This window comes from Xiphophorus couchianus, chromosome 12 (assembly GCF_001444195.1).
Source record: "Xiphophorus couchianus chromosome 12, X_couchianus-1.0, whole genome shotgun sequence".
Lineage (NCBI taxonomy): Eukaryota > Metazoa > Chordata > Actinopteri > Cyprinodontiformes > Poeciliidae > Xiphophorus > Xiphophorus couchianus.
In genome coordinates this window covers 21,754,078-21,775,458 of record NC_040239.1, presented here as the reverse complement: position 1 = coordinate 21,775,458, position 21,381 = coordinate 21,754,078, and the positions used below count along the sequence as shown (strand labels likewise).

At 40.0% G+C, this 21,381-nt stretch overlaps 1 protein-coding gene across 1 annotated transcript in view; it reads left to right on the top strand.

The window, feature by feature from the left end:
• Nucleotides 1-19,105, top strand: part of bmp1a (bone morphogenetic protein 1a) — a 37,455-nt gene extending 18,350 nt beyond the window's left edge. Inside the window, exons 7-20 of the mRNA XM_028035046.1 lie at nucleotides 5,697-5,821; nucleotides 7,849-7,964; nucleotides 8,615-8,717; nucleotides 9,162-9,278; nucleotides 9,584-9,729; nucleotides 9,821-10,016; nucleotides 10,217-10,342; nucleotides 11,564-11,724; nucleotides 12,403-12,583; nucleotides 12,694-12,819; nucleotides 12,932-13,059; nucleotides 14,498-14,711; nucleotides 14,813-15,063; nucleotides 17,680-19,105. Coding sequence (XP_027890847.1) covers nucleotides 5,697-5,821; nucleotides 7,849-7,964; nucleotides 8,615-8,717; nucleotides 9,162-9,278; nucleotides 9,584-9,729; nucleotides 9,821-10,016; nucleotides 10,217-10,342; nucleotides 11,564-11,724; nucleotides 12,403-12,583; nucleotides 12,694-12,819; nucleotides 12,932-13,059; nucleotides 14,498-14,711; nucleotides 14,813-15,063; nucleotides 17,680-17,814 — 2,125 coding nt within the window. The 3' untranslated portion in view covers nucleotides 17,815-19,105. The remainder of the gene's footprint in view (nucleotides 1-5,696; nucleotides 5,822-7,848; nucleotides 7,965-8,614; nucleotides 8,718-9,161; nucleotides 9,279-9,583; nucleotides 9,730-9,820; nucleotides 10,017-10,216; nucleotides 10,343-11,563; nucleotides 11,725-12,402; nucleotides 12,584-12,693; nucleotides 12,820-12,931; nucleotides 13,060-14,497; nucleotides 14,712-14,812; nucleotides 15,064-17,679) is intronic.
• The last annotated feature ends 2,276 nt before the right edge of the window (nucleotides 19,106-21,381 follow it).

Here is a 21,381-nt window from a genome sequence, read left to right as displayed (position 1 = left end):
TCTGAATCCATCTTTTGACCTTTTTTCCTTACGCTGCAGTCTCTATGGGAGAACACTAATGACAAACTCAAGTTACATATGTGTTTGGAATTACAAACACATAGGTTAAAGTGAAATTTAATGAGCAATTGGATTTGTCTGGATCCATTTACCATTTCCCTGTTTTCAACTCCTCAGTGCTTTACAAACGTTTTCACACCCTTGAACGTTTTTTATGCTTTACAACGTTACAACTCCCGGAACGTGAAGCTCCATTCCAATCTCAAACTTTTTACAATCACCTTCAAATCAACTCTGAGCAGCTTCTAAAAAATATCTCGCTGCATGTTGCTGCCACTACAGTGTTTTCACAGTGAGGATGGCGTGTTTTAAATTTAGGTCATCTTCTTCTTTAAACTTGCTCTCTCACCTTTAAGGCTTGTTGAAAACTGCAAACGTCTCTTGGCTTTAATCTGACTAATTTTCCATATTGGTCAGAAGGATTTGTGTAGTGCATGTCCTAGAGCTGGTAGAGCTGGGTGATAAATCAGTTTTTTGATCATTCTAATTCTATGTTTTTAAAAATTAATTTTGGGAAAATCAGGATTTTCTGCTGTTCTGTTCTTGATGGCTGATTCGGGTGAGCAGCAGCAGCTGCTGCTGTTTCATCACCCCAACATGTCTTTACACCTCTTTCATGGTGGTATGAAGATTCTTGTTAAAGCTGTGCTCCTGTCCCATAAAACACCTCTTTATGGTCCTGGAAGCTCTTTAAAGAGGCCTTCATGATGAATTGGATGGTTGCATAGGAACTAATTTCAGCAGCATCTGCTGCAAGGCACTTCTGCACCTTTGAAACACTCAGGTGTTATAAGGGAAACATATCAAAAGCAGACAGGGTGCAAGTTATTAAACCAAACACATTCATCTGCAGAAGTGGAGGAAGTTCAATGAAGTTTCTTGGCTAAAGTTGCTTCCACCTGGTTCTAAATGTGTGTATCGTGGATTACAATTGATAATTTCACAAAATAGTTATAATACATCAGCTAGGTTCTGGAGGAGTGTTACTCCTCATTAACCTCATTCCTGGCTCTCTGTTGAAACCTACAACTGAGCACAATGTTCTGCTGTCATTTCTCAGCAGAGTGTGCAGGTTGTTACAGAAATCTTTGGCAAGAGTGTAAAAAGTCTTCAAAGCAGCATCATTGCACTAAATGTTTTGGAGGGTAAAAAATTAAGAAATGGTTTTTTGGAGATGCTGGAGGATTTGGTTTTTGTTTTTGTTTTTTTTTTGTCCCTTAGCTCTCCTAACAATTCCTTTACAATAAACTTTTTGCAGTTTATACTTTTCCTTTTTAAATTAATGGGATTGTGTAAAATCTGAATTAGCTAGTCATGACTTCATGTTTTCCTGTGTTATAAATATGCTTCTTTTAGCAACTCAATTGAAAAAGATGAAGTTTTGTGTCAGCCATCATAAGTCGGGAACAGGCTACCCTCCTAAACGTGTTCATATATACAACCAGAGCAATAATTAAAAAGACTGAAACAACTAGAGCCATGACAGACAGGAACAGACAAGGAGTCATGTTTATCCTGCCACCACAGACAGTCAGAAGGATGGTAAGGGAGGAAAGCAAATCTACAAAGATTGGTTGTTGGAGAACTACAGCAAAGAGAGGCACCTTGGTTCACCCAATCTCCATTACAACCACCAGACCGATGGTGCACTAGTTCCCTGGTGCAGATTTGTTCCTGTTGCAACACGGATGAATCAGAGGCCTGAATTACCTCCTTACTTCTTAGAAACACTCTTGGTTTGTTTATAGGAAGTAATGGATAAATATGTGGGCAACTCCCTCATGTTCATTATTAAGTACGGTAGAGGATTTCTGATGCTGTGGGTGGCTTTCACCTCTGTTGTTAATGGCATCCCTGTTATGGTGTTTAGCACCATGAACCCTTTGGCACACAATTCCTTTCTGGTGGCTCTGCCCAAGAAAAACTGGAACTGGTTCAGCATTTGGTCTTTCAGCAAAAATAATTACCCAAAACAAACACAGAAATTAGCGCAAACATGGTTTGCCAGACAAATACAGAGAGAGAGAGAGAGAAAGAGAGAGAGAGAGAGAGACAGAGAGAGAGAGATTGCTTATCTGTCTTTGTCTGCCTGCCACAACCTTTTGAAATTTATAGAAATCCAAGTCCTCTCCAAAAAGAGAGTGGACAAAATATTCAATAAAGGGTGCTATGAAGTGTTAAATAGCTTATTTTAATAAAATAAATCATTCCTTACTCATGATTCCTCTCCTCCACTCCTCACTTCCTAAAGGTTTCAAATTAAAAGTTAAGTTTTTCCTAAAAGTTTTTCATCAAGAGGTTAAGCTGCCGCCATAAAAGATTAATTTATTTTAAGGCTTTTCACACATCTTAACTTACCAGCTGGGTGACGGCAAAGCCAAACCGGACCTCTGTAGAGAGACTGGCTCTCGCTCAACCGCTGATTCATTAATGTAATTATAAACACACCCTTTGCGGAACGACTTCTTGCAGCATTGCCATGTACAAGCTGTGATATTTTAACTTCAAATGAAGGTCTGGGGCTTAAACTGTGCTTCTTCAGTAAACACCGACGATTTCAGAAAAGTGCCAGCATCTCTGATCATCATAGCATTTCTAATCTGATCTCGAAACTTCAAGCAAGAACGACAGCAAAGCAACAAGACGCAGCCCAGACGATGATCAGTGCTTCCTCCGTCTGATATAAGAAGCAGCTGTTGGCTGTACCTACTTGGCCCTCGCTGTCAGCTGTACATATATTCCACATTACAGCCTCTCTGGGTTTACCCTTTCGCTGTTGTGGCCTCTTCCCACATCTACTGCTGTGCTCTTGTGGCAAATGGATTCTGGGAAGCAGAGAGGGAATCTTTGTCTAAACAGCCGCTGAGGCTGAATGCAGGCCAATGTATAGAAATTCCTGTCTGGCCCCCGTGCCTCAACGTTCAGGTTAAGTATGTAGTTCATGCAGATTAGAAGTGAAATATGGATATTGTTTTGAGAAATTGTATTTTTTTTTGTTGTTAATTTGAATGCTTGGTAGTAAAATAGGGGGAAACCGCTCAATTTTATAGCAACTTTTGTGACAGGCGGTATTTGGTGAAAGATTTGATTCACTCTCTGCACTATAAGCTGTTGTCACTCGTGGGTCAAGATCTGGATTTAACCTCTTAATCTTTCAGATTTGCAGAATACCCTCCAGCTTTCTGCTAAACAGAGCCAATCAGTTGCTTTTCTGAGGTAATCCGTCCCTGCTCCATTTCCAGTGTAACTTCATTCCCGTTCTAATTCATGGGGCCGTGCCGATCAATAAGAGCGCTTAGGAATCGGAGAATGGTTGCCTCTGTTAGGGAATGTTTCACACCGCTGTAATAGCAGAGAAGAGGCTCCTGTTGGCTTTACTCAAGTCATTCCAGGCACTTTTTCTTAAGTGCTGATTGGCTGATTTACCTGTGCCAGTGTCATTCTGTGCTGCCTTATTGTTAGCCGGCGTGTTTGCACGGTGTTTTACAGTAAATCACCGTGGGAAGCCGGAGTTTCTGCCTGTGGGTGTTGTTCGGAAGATTTCATGGCTCGTCTTGATGTTTTGCCTTGTCTCCTGGGGACGATCAGGGCTGATCTCACGCGTTTTGTCTACCCTCTAGTCTCCGACCCATAGCCCCTGTGCTCCCCCATCCGATTTTTTTTTTCCAGGACAGGAGGATGGACCAGTGCCAACTCAAATAGAGATCAGCCAGTGCTCCCATTATTTGTTCTGACACTGGTTGAGTGGCGTCCTCTTTCTCTTTTTTTTTTATCAGTAGCCAGCTAACAGGCTTCTGGAGGCTCACAGACAGTCAGGCAGGCAGAGTCCAAAGTGTTCGCTCAGGCTGCTCTGTTTGCACATGCCTGGCGTTGGTAGGCATGTCGCCATGGGAACGGTCTGCGAGCTAAGCCTCTCCTGGCCAAAACTTGGAAAAATTAAGATGATAAACTATCAAACTGTCAAGTTACAGCAATTGAATCTAAGAGTGTTTATTTCCCGCACAAACTGTTCTAGTATACATTTTTTAAGCTAACAGACACCCAAATAGATCAGTTTTATGGTCTGCATTTTAAGGAAGACGGTGAATTGTGCCCAAAGCTCATGTAGTTCTGTACGGTCATTCAGTAACTGAAGAAGTTCTTGGTGTAGGCCCAGACGTGCATTTGGAACAATCTAGGTCTTTTTTTTAATCTCTGTGACAAACAGCTTAATCCCTCTTCTACTCTTGATAAGTGTGGAAAAGAGTAAGAGTACCAGAAAATATTTCTATTCCAGTCTTTACTCCCTCTGTCATTCGCCACGAGATAGATGTTTGTATACACAAAGCTACTCCAACTAATCTGTTATAAACTAGATAAAGAAAATTCATTTAAAAAGATGCACATGGAATTTTGTATCATTCTTTTTGTCCATCCGTCCATCAATTCTTCCATCTCTTCAGCCATCAGTTCTTCCGTTCATTCATTGGTCTTTCCTTATGGTCTGTGATCTTTTGTACTTTCCATACTTGCAGCCTTACCACTGTGAAATAATGTGAAATTTTGTCTCTAAGGCTGAAATTTAAATACTCAGAAATCGACTGATACGTCTGAAAAAGTAGGAAAGTTTGAAAACTCCTAGAAACCCTGCTTTGTCTTCCAGCAAAATTTTGTAGATCAGAAAAACACATGAATCAGACATTTAATAATGATAATAAAAAACTCTGAGAATGTCCAGATTACACTTGTGCACACATTAAACTTTTTCACTTTAACCTTTACTGAAAATAAGAGATGAGGTGATGCTGAAAAGTGGGATGACAGTAGAGACTAGTTGCTGGTGGCAGCTGGGGCCTGTATTAGTAACACCTTTTTGTCCAGACTAGCGTTGATGAGCGCAGTCGTCCACAGGTGGTTTTGCTACTATGATTCCTTTGAACTACTGCCAGGTTCATACAAACATTTATGCTCTTTGCCTGGAAACAGATTGACTTTGGTAGATTTATATCAGAAAGCTTTTGTAAAACAATATTGGATATTTTATAGAAGCACAAAGTGTTTTTTAGCTCTAAAATGATAACTCAGATGGAATACCAACATGTGAATCTTGTCTCAGAGCCATATTTTTCATATGCAAAATTCATAATTTGCACAATGTATGAAGTGTGATTGATTCTTTACAAGCCTGGTTTAATTTTTTTCTTCACCAGCTGTCAATGGTGTCCTCCAGATCTGTGTCTTAAGGCCCCTTCACCTTCTTTTTTTTTTTCATGCTGGGGATCCCCAGCTCTACCTGTTTACATCGTTATTGTTAGTGAGTTATGCTCATTTGCTTATAATAATGGTAAAAATTATGCTAATCTTAAACATGCTCTACTTTCTGTACATTTCAGATTAAGTACTGTATAGCTTCTACATTTTTAGTGCCTTTTTGTAGCCATTTTCTGCATTCTGTGATTTAAATTTTTTTAATTCATGAGTTTTGAATGGCACCTTTAATTTGACTATTATTATTATTATTATTATTAATATAATTGTTATGATTTTTATAGATAAATCATGCTATCTTGAGTGCTAGTGTTTTTGTTTTGTGCATTTATACTGGAATGAAGTTAAAAGCATCTCTTTGCATCATTCTGTTTTTCCCCAAACAACAGAGGCATCTTCCTGGACACCATCCTGCCACGCTACGATGTGAACGGAGTGCGGCCACCCATCGGCCAGAGAACCCGACTTAGCAAGGGCGATATTGCACAGGCACGCAAACTCTACAAATGCTCGAGTAAGGTCAAAATAACAGATCCTGCCTCCTGTGTGCCTTTATTTTATTTTGCATGCTTACACCTTATAACCTGAGAGTGACTTTCCCTAGCTTTCCCTTGATGCTGCTAACTCTGTGCACATCTACTGTTAAAGGATGTGTCTCCTTGGCTACACTGTATAAGTCTCCCAGCATGGAAGGAGTGTAAACACAACCATGAGAAGAGGGGGAGGTTAAAACTCTCCCTGAAACAGATGAAAAAGAACAACTTTGTCTTCTTTTTTGGAGACAGAAACTTGTCTGTAAATCACTGTTTGTACAGTGTATAAAGTGCAGCTGCTCACTAAGCCTGCCCTTTTTCCCCTGGCCAAACAACATGTTTGTACCTCCAGAGATGAGAAAGAGGGAGTTCAATACTGCCGAGTTAAAGAGATTTTACGCCTTTAACTGATGTACACAGCCTGGCAAACATACTCACTCACTTTAACTTTACAACTTTAGACTTCCTTGCTCCTTATTGGGGTTTATGTAATAGACACTTAGCCCTATAATTGTGTATTTGAAGTAAAATGTTGACTTAAATAATGAATTTAATTTTACAAATGAAAATCTGAAAACGTGGCATGAATTTACCCTCTTTACTCTGATACCCTTAAATAGATTCACTTGCAACCATTTGCTGGAATCGAACTTAACTCCATTTATTCTCAGTGTACCTTCTGGTGTTCTGTCAAAGGTTAGATTAATAAACAATATCCCAAATAAACGTACAAAGATATGACTGTCCGAATAAACTGGCAAGATGGTCACAGAGAGCATTAATTAGCAGCCAAGTTATTCTGGAGGAGCTGCAGAGATCCTCAGCTCAGGTAGGAGGATCTGCTGAATGGACACCCATCATTCATGTAATTCATGAATGATGGCCTTTATGACAATGACCTTTAAAAGCCTTAAGATATTCCAGTTACATTTTCCCACAAAACATGGGAAAAAACGTTTTTTTGTATGTGTTCAATCTTTCCTTAAATCACAAGACATAAACCTGGAGCTGGGTTGCCACAGATGGACCAGCTCATCTGATACTTACCAGGACAAAGGGGAAGTTTTAGAGCAAGCGTTTAGCCCTATTACTCCCGACTGACTCAGCCTCCTGAGGATGAGTGAATGATGTGGCGCACATCGAGGAGGATAAGGTAGTGATTGAGTCTCTCCATGTGTTGTTAGGGAAAAAAATTCGTAAAGAGACCCACATCTCCCATTCACGAAGCATTCCTCAGAGTTTTTGTCATCCCTGGTTATTGGTTTAATACTGGCAGACCTCTGCCAAGCATGATCACACTCTGCTGGAAGCTCAGCTGGTAGCTTTATAGCTTACACACAATGCCCAAGAGGAAAAGATGTTTTCCTAGCTGGTATTAAGGTAAAATAAGACGGAGTTAGCTGTGAATTCATTAACGCTTGTTGAGATGGACAGCTGGAGACAGCCAACTACTCGTTGTGTGTTTCTTTGTGACTTAAATAAACACATTTTTCCTCGACTTGGCAAGATTCTCTGTGGGTCTGTGGACGATGCTTGGAATAAAACCATACCCACTCGAATGCTTATGTTTCCAGTCAAACTAAAGGCTGTTTCTTTTTATTATTTTATTTTGTTTGCTTGTCTTTTTTTTTGCCACTGGCAACATGTACATAATGCATCACCTCCCCCAGGGGACTGAATTATTTATAGAGCAGCAGGTTTATTTTCAGAAGATGCTCATAAACAGTGTTTTACACACACTCTTCTATTTTGTGTAATCATCATCTGGAGTGGATGGGGGGGGGGAGGAGGAAGCGAGGATGAGGATAATATCATCAGCAGATGTGCCTATAAACATTAAAGCGATGCTCTTTGTGTCACATCCAGTGATCTAATCCAGCATCTGTCTCTGAAGAAAAGTTTTAGTGTGTGTGTTTGCGGAAGGACGGGGTCACCTCGGAACAGCCAGTTTGCAGTTGGGTTGTCGGCTGGCCTTGACCTTCAGCTCTTTCTGTGTGTCTTTGCACAGAATGTGGGGACAGTCTGCAGGACAGCAGCGGGAACTTCTCCTCCCCTGGCTTCCCTAATGGATACTCGGCTTACATGCACTGCATCTGGAGAATATCAGTCACACCGGGGGAAAAGGTATCAGCATACAGACAGCACCCCCAACAACTGTGAGGTGTTTAAGTTGGACTTGGCTCACCGTGGCGATATTGTACAAACAACTGTCTGTTTTGAAGAAAGAGCCACACACTAGACAAGTTGGTCACGCCAAGTGCTGATAACTATTGAAGCTTTACCTTCATTAAAATAACTTTTTTCTAGTATTATGACTTTCTTCTGGTGGTATTGTGACTTTGTCATAATATCAGGACTATTTTCATAACTTGGAAAAAAAAAAACTATCTTAGTCTGGCCCTAATACTCCACCATAGGAGTCAAACTTCAGGGTATCAACAATTTACGATTGAGGAAAATACTCATGCCTCTGAAAGTTTTACACATTTTGTTATGTGTTTTATGTATATATGAAATTATGCACAAAGTAGTGCATGATGGCAAAGGAGAAAGTCATTGATGAATTGCTTTCCTAATTATTTCCTTAGGAAAATAATTAGTATTTGTAAGTAGTAATACTACTTACAAATATTATTATTAGTTCACATTTTAGGTTTGGAAAGGTTTGCTTTTAAAGATTTAGCAGAATAATTTAGATCAAAGCACGTTCGTGCTTTAGAATGGTCCAGTCAAATCCAATCCACATTAGTAACTGTGCTTTCTATGTTTTGAAGATCATCTTGAACTTCACCTCCATGGATCTGTACAGGAGTCACCTATGTTGGTACGACCATGTGGAGATTCGCGATGGATACTGGAGGAAGGCACCTCTCAAAGGTCAGTTCTGTTTGTAGATTATGAAACTGGGAAGACATTGTTGACCAGCAGTCCAAAATTCAATCCAAAAGACACTTATCAATAGAAAAAAAAAATTCTTCTGTTTCAGAGTTAGCTTTTAACAACTTGGAAACTGCCTTTTGTGCAGCTGCTGTCAGACTTGGCATTATTTGTGTTGAGGCAATCAATAAAGATTGGTTTGGGAGATCAGACCTCAAAGAAAACATAAAATAGGCATTGACCATATTAGGAAAAACGACTCTGATTGATGCATCTCCAGTTTCTGAGATACAACAAACCAAAACTACCATAAAAACACAAGTCAATAGATTACAGTTTCATCAACATAACAGATTTCTTTAATTAAATTAATTGAGTAAAACTTATATGATTCCTGACAGTCTAATGTCCAGCAGAATTTTTGCGCATTAAACTTTTACCCAGGTCGATTCTGTGGCGACAAGCTGCCCGAGCCGATTATCTCCACCGACAGCCGACTGTGGATCGAGTTCCGCAGCAGCAGCAACTGGGTCGGGAAAGGCTTCTCCGCCGTCTACGAGGGTTAGCAACCATTATTTTCCTGTGCCTGGTTGTCGGATGTTCCACGTTTTAAAAATGTGGCCGAAAGCTGCTGCAGCAACGTTCTCCACCTTCCTCTGGCCTCTCTGACGCTGATGTGTCAAGAACATTATGTTGCACTGATCAGATTTTGGCGTCACATTCAGCTTCACTATTTCCACATTTTGCATGTGTGTTTATTTTTCTTGTACTGCAAATTGATCTTCAATAAGGACTCTTAACTTTCTGCTGCCTTTTTAAACCATACTGCTGTTAAGAGACCTTTTTTTAAATGTTTTTTTGTGCAGCCATCTGTGGTGGTGAAGTGAAGAGGGACAATGGTCAGATTCAGTCCCCGAACTACCCTGACGACTACCGGCCCAACAAAGTGTGCATATGGAAGATTTCTGTTGCTCAGGGCTTCCACGTAGGTCTAACCTTCCAGTCGTTTGAGGTATGCTCTCCTGTTTTCTTCATTTTACTTGAGTATTATTTTACCTGTAATCTGCCCTTTCCTTAACTCCAAACTCCACTTCTATCCGTAGATTGAAAGACATGACAGCTGTGCTTATGACTACTTAGAGGTTCGTGACGGGCTCTCTGAAACCAGTCCATTGCTGGGCCGCTTCTGTGGATACGACAAGCCAGATGACATTAAAACAAGCTCCAACCATCTGTGGATGAAATTTGTTTCAGATGGTTCCGTCAACAAAGCAGGCTTCGCTGCCAATTTCTTCAAAGGTAAAGGGTCAGAGAGGGCCTATATCCTATCTGTTCCAGGAAAAAAACCCCAACATATTCCAGGAATCGTTCATCGCTCATATGTGTCCTGCTTGCTCCGTGTGACCAGCTTTGACCGACTCGTGTTGTTTTGGACGATTTCTCCACTGAACCGATGGGGCCCCAGCCTAAAGGTCGCTAACATGTCTTTGTGTTTCCAGAGACGGATGAGTGCTCCAAACCGGACAACGGTCGCTGTGAGCAACGCTGTGTCAACACGCTGGGCAGCTACAAGTGTGCCTGTGACCCGGGCTATGAGCTGGCGGCTGACAAGCGCAGCTGTGAGGGTAAGTACAGGGGAGGACAGCCAGCAGCCCCGCTCACCATGTCATTTACATCCTAAAGCTCTTCACACACTTAGCTACCCAAATGCAATAAGTACAGTCATTCGTAAACACCTAAAAAGATCCCAGCAGAGTGGACTGCGTCGGTGGGGGCGCTGCGATTTTAGGGATTTGTGTCAGAACAACTCAAGCTTTATTTCTGTCTTAAATTATAGGTTGTCTTTGGGAGCTAAATGCTAGTTTGCAAGAAGCGCCGTCTAAGCACTTATTTCATTCCTGCCCCTGGAGGAAGACAGGTGTCACTCCATCTTGGATGTTTAAATAAGAGGCAGAGATAAAATGTGGACATCCATGGTATTCTCTGTGGTACTAATAAACTGTGCCTCGATAAAATATTCATACCCCGTTTCCCCATATTATAATCGCACCCTTCGACATATATAATGGGATTTTTTCTGATAGACCAACAATTATTCACAAGTAGTGCAAAATGAAGCAATGTTTTCAGAATGTATTACAGGTAAAAAGTCAAGCATTTATATTTAGGCCTTGAGTCAGAACTGCAAAACTGCATCTGGTTTCAGTTACAGCTCTGCTTCACAAACATGGGCTATTTGTGTTTGTTTATCACATAGATTTACTGTAAAATTTATTGAACTTTGAAAAATGTTTCAGTATTAATACTTTCAGTGTTGATGTATTTTAAATGCATTGCTAAATCCCCATTAACTACTTCAGTAGACAAATGTGTTAGCAGTAGAAATACTGCTCACTACCTCATAAAATAATATTTTATATTTAGTCTTTTTCTTACATGAATTGAAAACCTAAAGTGAGTCAGAATCTAGTGTCTGCATAGTCTGGTAAAAATAGCTTCGTAGTGTTGCTTTTATGACTCTAACGTTCCCCACATCTAATAACTCCATGTGTCAACACAGCCTTTGCTGCAGTTGCTAAGGATCAACACTGCACATTAATTTCTGCCAGGAATTGTCAGGTGAGGGCTTCTGTGCCACAGTTTTTAACATTGTGCGTCATGGAGCTGACAGAAAGCTGCTAGGATCTTTATAGGAAGATCGTAAAGTTTTGGGGTTTTTCTTCTTTCGAAATGCTGAAAATATATTTCAGGGGACAAGTTGAAATATATTTTTTTCTTTCTTCTACGCAACTGTTTCTGAGTCTTACAGTTTGTCTGTGCCTCCTCCCATGTTGTGTTGTGTCCAGCTGCCTGCGGTGGCTTCATTACCAAGCTGAACGGCTCAATCACCAGCCCAGGGTGGCCCAGAGAGTACCCTCCCAACAAGAACTGCATCTGGCAGCTGGTCGCCCCCACGCAGTACCGCATCACTCTGCTCTTTGACGTCTTCGAGACTGAGGGCAATGACGTGAGAACTGGGGTTTTTATCAGTCGATACGGGGCGGGTTTGTTCTGTGCTCGGTCATCTGTCCGCTCTAACATTACGGCAGATAATCTTCCTCTTCTTCTGCCTGTTATTTTATGCAGTTCTGCTCAAAATAACAGCAATGTGTTTACATTTGTGGGTAAAGTTCAAAATCCATACAATAGCTTTCAGTTCAATACGCAAAAAGGGATTGAGAACACGGCCTGTTCTTTTTCCAATCAAGACGTAAACAAAAGAAAATCTAAATTATTATGTTGCTAGTGAAGGTAAGGACAAAGGAATCATAGGGTGTTCAAAAATGTAGCGATCTGCATTTTACTGTATAAATTTTTTTTTAAATTCACAGTGAATTCCTGAACCAATATTTACATCTGCGTAGAATTGGTGACTAATTTCTGGCACCTCTGATCGGGTATTCCAGCCCAAACCATTGCACAACATCGAAGAATTCCTCCTCATTTCTTGGTTTCCTCATAGCATTCTTTATTGGTTTTTTCTTCCTCCACTACACCTACTACTAATTTATTTGCCAGGTAGAAATATGCTTTCTATCAAAAACAATGATCGATGATGTTGGACTGCTGTTGTCTTGAGCACAACCTCTATTGAAACCAATCAAACCTTGCCGTAGCTTATTGTATGCTTTGTTTCTCTGCTCAGGTTTGTAAGTACGACTACGTAGAGGTACGCAGCGGGCTCTCAGCAGACTCCAGGCTGCACGGGAAGTTCTGTGGAGCAGAAAAACCAGAAGCTATAACCTCTCAGTACAATAACATGCGCATGGAGTTCAAATCAGACAACACAGTCTCCAAAAAGGGCTTCAAAGCCCAATTTTTTTCAGGTAAGTCCTCTCAAAATCCATTTGTTTTCTATCTGCCATTGGTAATTGTGATCTGCTGGTATTCAGCAAAAAGAGTTCAAGTGTGCCGTTTTTTTTTTCATTTGCTGCAGACAAAGATGAGTGCTCTAAGGAGAATGGCGGCTGCCAGCATGAGTGTGTCAACACCTTTGGAAGCTACAGCTGTCAGTGTAGGAGCGGCTTTGTGCTGCACGAGAACAAACACGACTGCAAAGAAGGTATTCCACCTCAGACTATTGCCTCCTGTATTTTGTGGCTCAGAGAGCATACACATCGTCTTGTATTAAAAGCATAATCACATGAATTCTCACTTCTTTTTTTTTTTAACAGCCGGTTGTGACCACACTGTGAATAGTGTTAGCGGTGTTATTACCAGCCCTAACTGGCCAGATAAATACCCCAGCAAGAAAGCGTGCACCTGGGCACTCACCACCACTCCAGGCCACCGCATCAAAATAGTATGAGCCGCTTCCTCCTGCTCTCAGCCTAATTCCATCGCTCATTGTTTGTGTGTTTATTTGTGCACTACTTGTGTGTGTAATCGAGCTGCTTAATATAACCAAGGACATCTGTGTTTACTGTGCTCCTTTTAGAATCTGTTCTGGTATTTCTACTGGTGATGTGTGGCTCCCCCTTCTGACATTTTCTACATTTTTGTTTTTTCTTGTGCCGCATATACTGAGCATACACTTCAAAATCTTTTTTAATATATTAACAATGCAATTAATGTATAATTTTCCTAAAAACACAAGAAACAAAATAAAAATCAAGTCAAAGTTGATACCAGTTTTTTTTGGCAGAGAACATGACATTCCCACTACAGTAATTTAAAACCTGGGGGAAAAAAAACAACTTATTTCATAAATGCTGTGTGAATGTAAGCCAATAAGACGAGGATTTTTTCTGTGGACGAAGTTGAACTGATGGTTGATGGTACACATTTGCTGAAATTTTTGTAAAAGAAAACGTTTTTGAAGAAATATGTAAAAGAAAATAAGTTCACAATTTTGAAATCTCTGAAGTCTTTGAAATTATTGAAAACATAGCATTATTGTGCTAGCATTAACCTATTAGCAACATTAATATAAGATCGACATGTTAGATGAGATTAGCTAACACTAGCTGCTGTGCAAAACACATCCTATCTGCTAGCTTTAGCCATTTGCTCATTTTAGCGAGGGTCAAAAGGGACAGGATGAAATAAATATCATTGTCATTAATTGTCATTAATTTAATGTACCCGAATTAAATAAGCATTTATTTTAATGTTTAAATAATGTATGTAATGGAATTTTAATGATTAAATATGTCATTAAATCATTAAAATGCAAACTTATAATAGCCAATGCAGATAATTAATTAAACTTGTATTTAATTATTTAATGGTTCCTATTCCTGCAGCCATGAAATAATGTTAATTATCAAACTCGCTCATTAGAGTTGAGGGGCAGCTCTAACACTGATCTGTTGAACTCTAGATTAGCTTCATTCTTTGAAAATCATGGCAGCGCTTTAATGAAGGATTTTCATGAGCTTTTCTGTGAGATCATTGGAGAGATTTTCCAATTAGCAGACAACATAGAAGCAGGAAATTGTCATCCAGACTACGGGCCAGATGACATCGAGGAATTTATTTAATGTGATTCATGTGATTTAAAATCTTTCCCGTTTATTTCTATTGGAAAAATGTTTGGAAAAAAATAATATTTTAAAACTTTAACATCATGGAAGTTCTAGCTACTATCCAGATTATAAAAATTGTCAAATCTGGAAGGTTAAAAAAATTGGGAAAAAATGTCAGCAGCGGGGGTCAATGCTATGTTATATTTACATAATCATTGTAAGTTCTACTCCCCATCCATTTGATCTAATCTCACTTGTTGTGTTTTGTAACAGGCCTTTAATGAGATCGACATGGAGGCTCACCTAGAATGTGCGTATGACCACATCGAGATCTACGACGGGCGAGACGCAAAAGCCTCCTCTTTAGGTCGCTTCTGTGGCTCCAAGAAACCCCCTCCCATCATCTCCAGTGGCAACAAGCTGTTCATCCGTTTCTTCTCTGATAACTCGGTGCAGAAAAAAGGCTTTGAGGCGTCTCATACTGCAGGTAAATGTAAAGCTGAGGAATCCTTAGTTGTGTATACATCAACAGATCTTCTCTCTTTTTGTTTGATTTAACCTTTAACCTCTCTCCACTTTTCTGTCCAGAGTGTGGAGGTCGTCTAAAGGCTGAGGTTAAAACCAAAGACCTGTTTTCCCACGCCCAGTTTGGAGACAATAACTATCCCGGAGCCTCTGACTGTCAGTGGGTGATTTCAGCAGAGAAGGGATACGGTGTGGAGCTCATCTTCCAGACTTTTGAGATAGAGGAGGAGGCCGACTGCGGCTACGACTACATGGAGCTCTTTGATGGAGCGGACATCAAGTCTCCTCGACTCGGACGCTACTGCGGCTCAGGGGTAAAAACAGCTCACTATCACCCAGTATTCAATAAACAGTTTGACTAATCAGTATAATACATATGCAATTTTACAAGGTACTAATATACTTTTGTCAATTTACAATTACAAACTTGAATCTTAATATCGTGATAGACCAACAAGTAGGAGTGCATATCTGTGAAGCCAAAGAAAAATAATGCAGAGTTTACGTAATCTTTCACAATTAAAAATCTGAAAAGTGTGTAGTACATTTTGTATTCAGCCACTTTCTTTTGTAATTAAGGCAGCAAGTCGTTTGGGGAATGTCTCTGCCAGCTGTTTCACAAGTCACATCTAGTAACAGTATCTTTTTTACCAGTCTTTTTTTATAAAACAGACAAAGCTCAGTCAATATCATAGCGAATCACATTTTTTAAAATCTTGCCGCAGACTCTCTCAGCCTGGGCTTTAACTAGGCCATTCTAACACCTCAGTAAACTATGATCTAAACCCTTCCATTGTAGATCCAGCTGTATTTTAGGGTTATTCCTGGCTTTAAGAGGTATACTGAGATTAAATTACATAAATGTGAATTTGGTTCACTAATTAGGAGACTTCTGAAGCTAGCTGGCTGCACTGGATCTTATTTTATGGTATCAAATTAAAGGGGGCCGAATACAAAGCCATGACACACATTTCAGATTTTCTTTTGTAAAAGATCATAAAAACTTTGCATACTTTTCCTTCCACTTGACTTTTTTGTGCTAATTTGCATTGTTCTTTCACACTGAATCAAAAAAGAAATGCATCAATGTCGCAATGTGACAAGACGGAAAAGGTTCAGCGGGTTTAAATGCTTTTGCAAGGCACTGTCTGTCGCCACAAGCGCCAACTCCTCTGGTGTTGACAGAGCATCATGGTCTCTGGTGCAGGATTGTAAATACAAAACAATAAGCTAAAGCAGATATCGCAGCTGGAGACTGGAGCAATGAAACCAGTAGGGAAAAGAAACACAAATTTCCTCGTCCCAAAGAACAGCTTGATTTAATTTACATGCTTTTACAATAAAAGCTGGCCTCTTACTCAGGCTTGTTCGTATGAATCATCCTCTGAGGGGGGCATCACTCCATCAGTACACTGGGGAACAGATTCTCAATCAAGTTTCCTTTTATAAAACAGGTAGAAATGAAATGACACCATTCCGTCAGGAGTACGGTGAAAACTCATTATGATTACAGGAGGCATTCTTTTAGCCAAAGGCTTTTCTCAGTAATTTAACAAAGTTTCTGGGTCCTCAATCAAACTTCTTTTCTGGACCATTGTAGATACAAAGCGTTATTCATGTTGACTGGCAGCTTTAATCGCAGCCTGGTGTTCTTACATCTGTCTGCAGAAGCTTCAGCTGCAGCGCTTGACAGACCTAATTATTTTTCAAAGTGATGTTTGCTTTTAATTATAATTAAACATTTTTTTAGATAAAATTCACTCTGAATATTTTTGTGCTCACATAAAGCAGTTAATTGTCTTTCTGCTCTTCTAGGAACTATTTGGCAGACGTAATCCTGCAAAAAAGTGTTGAAACATATGAAGTGATGTGTGGGTGTGTGTGTGTGTGTGTGTGTTGCATAGTTTGGCTTACAGTTTTGCAGAGCTGTGCACCTGGATATAATCAATATCGGACTCAGGAGTTATTACAGTTCAATGGAGAAAGGTTTATAGTCCTTGAAATTCTTACACTTTGTCCCCTTACAATCAGAGACTTCAGTCTACTTTATTGGGATTTTATGTTCCGGATCAACACAAAATAGAAAGGAATTGTGAAGTGAAAGAAAAAGGATACAAGGTTTTGAAAAGTAAAAGTAAAATATCTGAACAGTATGGTGTCCATATGTATTCAGTCCACCGACTCAGAGCTTTGTAGATCTGCCTTTTGCTGTGATTTCAGCTGTAACTGTTTTGCGGTATATCTCTACCATCTCTACCATTGAGAGACTGAGACTTTGGCCCGTTCTTCTTTGCTAAATAACTGATGCAGATCATCTGGAAACCTTAGTTTTCAAGACTTTCCACAGATCCTCAATTGGATTTAGATCGGACCTCTGACCGGGCCATTCTTACACATGAACATGCGTTCATCTGAGCCATTCCACTGTCACTGCAGCTGTATGTTCAGAAAGTTGTCCTGCTTGAATGGGAACCTTTACTTCAGGCTCAAGTCTTTTGGTGCTTCTACAGGTTTTCTTCCAGTAATTCACTATATTGAGCTCAGTCTATTTTGCCATCAACACTGATCAGCCTGGTTGGATTAAACAGACCTTCAGAGATAAAATCATCCACAGATGGAGTTGATTTATTAAATTTTAAGTATTTATTAGGTGACTTGTAAAGGCAATTTGTACCGAATATGCATCCCATATTTCTCGTTTTTTGTCAACACTTTGAAAACCAAGTATTTCAATTCACAATTGTGCACTTATTCGTGTTGGTCCATCACATAGCATAAAAGTCGTGGTTGCAGCCTGGGGAACTGTGTTCAGACAGAATGTCCAGGCGTCCATTTGACCTCAGCTCCAGTGTGACAGAACTCTTGAGTTTTAATTGGAGCAAACTAGCAGAAAGCCACCTGTGACTCTGTTGTTTCCTCCTTCCTGGCAGCCCCCAGAGGAGATCTACTCGGCCGGCGACTCCATTGTCATCAAGTTCCACTCTGACGACACAATCAACAAGAAAGGTTTTCATGTCCGCTACACCAGCACCAAGTTCCAGGACACACTGCACTCACGCAAGTGACCAGCGGGGGCCGGAAGGGGCCGTGCAGGGCAAAGGGGCAAAAGGAAGGGCCCCCGGGGGAGGCGCCAGCCTGTCGCTCGGAAACCTTCGGCCACCAAGACGAATCAGACTCGACAGAACAGCCGCAAGACCACCAACCGCACCTCGACACCCAGGGGCTCTAGCTCCCCCCACAGACTGTGAGGAGTAAAGCCATTCTGCACCTTGTTTTTACCTTTGTAGGGTTAGGGTTGGGGTGAGAGGACGAACAGCTACTTTAGGCAGACAGTAGGGGAAAATGTATTGACCCACTCCCCTCCAAAACAATGTTTTTGTTTTTTTTTTATTCTTTTTTTTTTTAATATGCCTCCTACTCGGAGGCAAAAAGGAAAACAGTGGATTCTCAGGACCTGTAGGAAGGCAGGCATCAGCTGGACAGATCTCTGCTTTTGTCAGGCCAGCCCACCACATGGCGGGGGAGAAGGGGGGAAGGGGTGAAGAGGAAGAGGAGGAGTATGGGAACATCTCCTGCACTCTTCGGTTATTGCTCTCCTCTCCTCTCACTCTCACTCTCTCATGCCTACGGTGCATGGATTCCTGTCCATAAGAGGATTAAAAGGACTTCACTTGAGATTTTTTGAAACTGTATGTCAGCCAATTGCATGTAATTACAAGGAGTGAAGGAAAGCTGTACAGTGGCAACACCAGCATTTGTACTTGGCATTGTCCTGGCAGCCAGTGACAAGATTCTTGTTCTTACCATTAACAAGGAAATTAGGGAAGCAGTTACCTTATTAAAGGACTAATAAATGAAATGTTGTCCATGTCTTCTGGTTGGTACTTACTTCCCTGATGACTGGCTATTTCTGTACCTCCATGTATAGAGTAATGTTTGATTTTAATTTTTTTTCTAAGGGAACGTGTGCTTTTTTTCAGCTCGAACCAGTTAGCACTTTACAGTGAATTGTTCCAAAATCATGAGCTTCTAAAACTTTGTGAAATGCAATGCCAGTTCACTTATTTTAAAATGCATTTTATCTCTTCTTTGTTTTTTTTATTGCTCCTTCTAGTTCCTCAGGCATACTTGAACATTGTGTGTGCCCTGTAACATGGGGTGAAATAAAGATATGACTTTATGTTTCAGTATAACTGTTGTTTTGCAGTTCTGATGTAAAGTACATTCTCTCGAGAGCAACTTGCCTTTTCTTTGGTACAATGAAACATTTCTCGATGACCAAATGAGCCGTGGTATTTATTATTACACATATAATGTAAAGGTGGGAAGGATCCTATAAAAGCCTTCTAATGTATAGTCACTTGTGTTTGTTTAATCTATGTTGTTGCTCACTAACTTTCTCTGTCATTCGGCTCCATGTTTAAAGAACGCACAGCTGTTCTTTTGTTTTCTGTCTGACGCGCTTTTTTCCACAGGAATAGTTTGGACCAATTTAGAGTATACAAAGATTGAACCAACCTGCTGTGAAAGTATTCAGTCAGAGATGTGTGAGAAGGTAACAAAACTTAAATGAGAACTTAACCCCCAACAAACACACACAGCGCCTCTGAAGTATTAATATCTCTTGGATTTGCTATTTTTAGATAGAGGGTGTCACTTCACAGAAATTAGAAAAGTACTGTGACACCATCATGTATCTGCCTTGCATTTTAATGAAGTTCAAAACCACCATTTGTTATCCAAAATATTTCATCTTGTGTTATAACAAACTCCCTGCAGCAATTTTAATTTTTATTTTTTTACCTACGTCTTAGTTCAACAAAATTTGCCTAAATTCAGTACAAGTCATAGCAACGACCTGAAACTTCAATCGCATGCTATTCTATGCAGATGCTCAGTCTTCACTGATGAAGATCGACTTCACACCCAAATGCTTAAAGTGGGTCTGAAAGACGGGGTGAAAATTTATTTCAAGATTTCAATAATTATTTGATCACTTGAGTGCAGAAGTAATTATTTCAATGATACGTGAAAACTTGATTTTCACAAATTATTTTAATGAAATTTGCACCTCACTTGGAAGCTACTGTTACAATGTTTACATAAATTTCATATGAAGGACCAAATTATGAAGTTCTGATGTTATTTAATCTCATTGTTCAGAAGCTCGGTCAGCAACGATTCAGATTCAATCACCTCTGAATACTTATTTGACTTTTTGGTGGCACGCAGACTTTGTATATACCTTTGAACTTTTAACTCCATATGAATCTTTGCAAGTCCAGAACTATTCTTCCTCCAAACATGTTATGGACATTGATTTTAAAATTGCTCTCTTCTGACCAGGCTGTATGCTCACAGTTCTTACTGACCGGTCCAAATAATTTGCAACAATAATTTCTTCAGCAGTGGAGTATTGCACAGCAAGTGTGCAGATGAGCCATTGAGATTGAGAGCATTACATATTGTTTTGATGTGAATAACTGCACCTGCTATTTTCATGTCTTTTGTTGCTCCATAGCCTTTGGACAACTCTTATTTTCACTCTGTCAGAAATCTTAAGGACACCTTGTTTATGGTAAAATCATTTTCTTTCCACTTTGAGTGTAGTTGCAATGAGGCTTACAGTATCATTCAGAAGTTTAGAAATACAGCTGTAACAAATTTCCATTAGTATGTTCTGCAACTTAAATCTTTTGTATCAGTCTTTTTGCTTTCATCAATCGCACCACTGTGACACGGTTAATATTAAGCGTGCTGATTTTCATTTGCACATACCAGCTGGAGTGCTGTCTAAACACATTTTAGCTGCTTTCTTTGCTTTCTGTGCCTTTTTGTGCTAACCCTTCTCACAATACTTTCAATACTTATTCCCTGCAACATTTTAACTTTTTACTTCTAACTTCATTTGTTGACTGATTTGCATGTATTGTTTAGTATGTGAAGATTACTTGGGTTATTGTGGACATCTGGTGTGAATTTTACCTCAATGGGCCCATTACACATATTTCAACAAAGAAAAACTGTTTCTCGGGTATAAAACCATCCTATTACAGGTCTCTCTGTGACACAATACCAGCTACACATAGTGCAGAAAATTATCTCTTAAATTATGTAGCAAAAAAAATAAATTCAGAGTTGGTCAAATACCTTCACTGACATTCAGATAATCCATATCTCTTTTTCTGCTGCAACATATTTCATTTCATAACAATACACCAAGGCCTTTCTGACTATCAATCATGAACTACATGACAGAACGACACCAAAACATCATTCTCCTTTTACTTTTCAGCATAAGAATAAACCGCTCTCCTGTTTACGGAGTCCAAGTTGTTTCGTGTGGATGATTAATAGCCTAGCAATGTGACGCTGGAGCTCCTACTGTAAGTATGTGACTGTAAGCAATCAGTGACGCCTCTCCATCCTCCTCCGTTATACAACTAAGCAGAAGGACGCAGCACTGACCTTTCACTAATGAGAACACAAATGGCTTTCTGCACCTGCTTTATTTGACATTCACAAGTGTAACACACACACAAAAAAAATCCCAGAAACGTACCACTCTTGCCATGACTGAGTGGGTTCCTCTCCCTAGCCATTATCATGTTATATGGTTTGACAAATGGTCC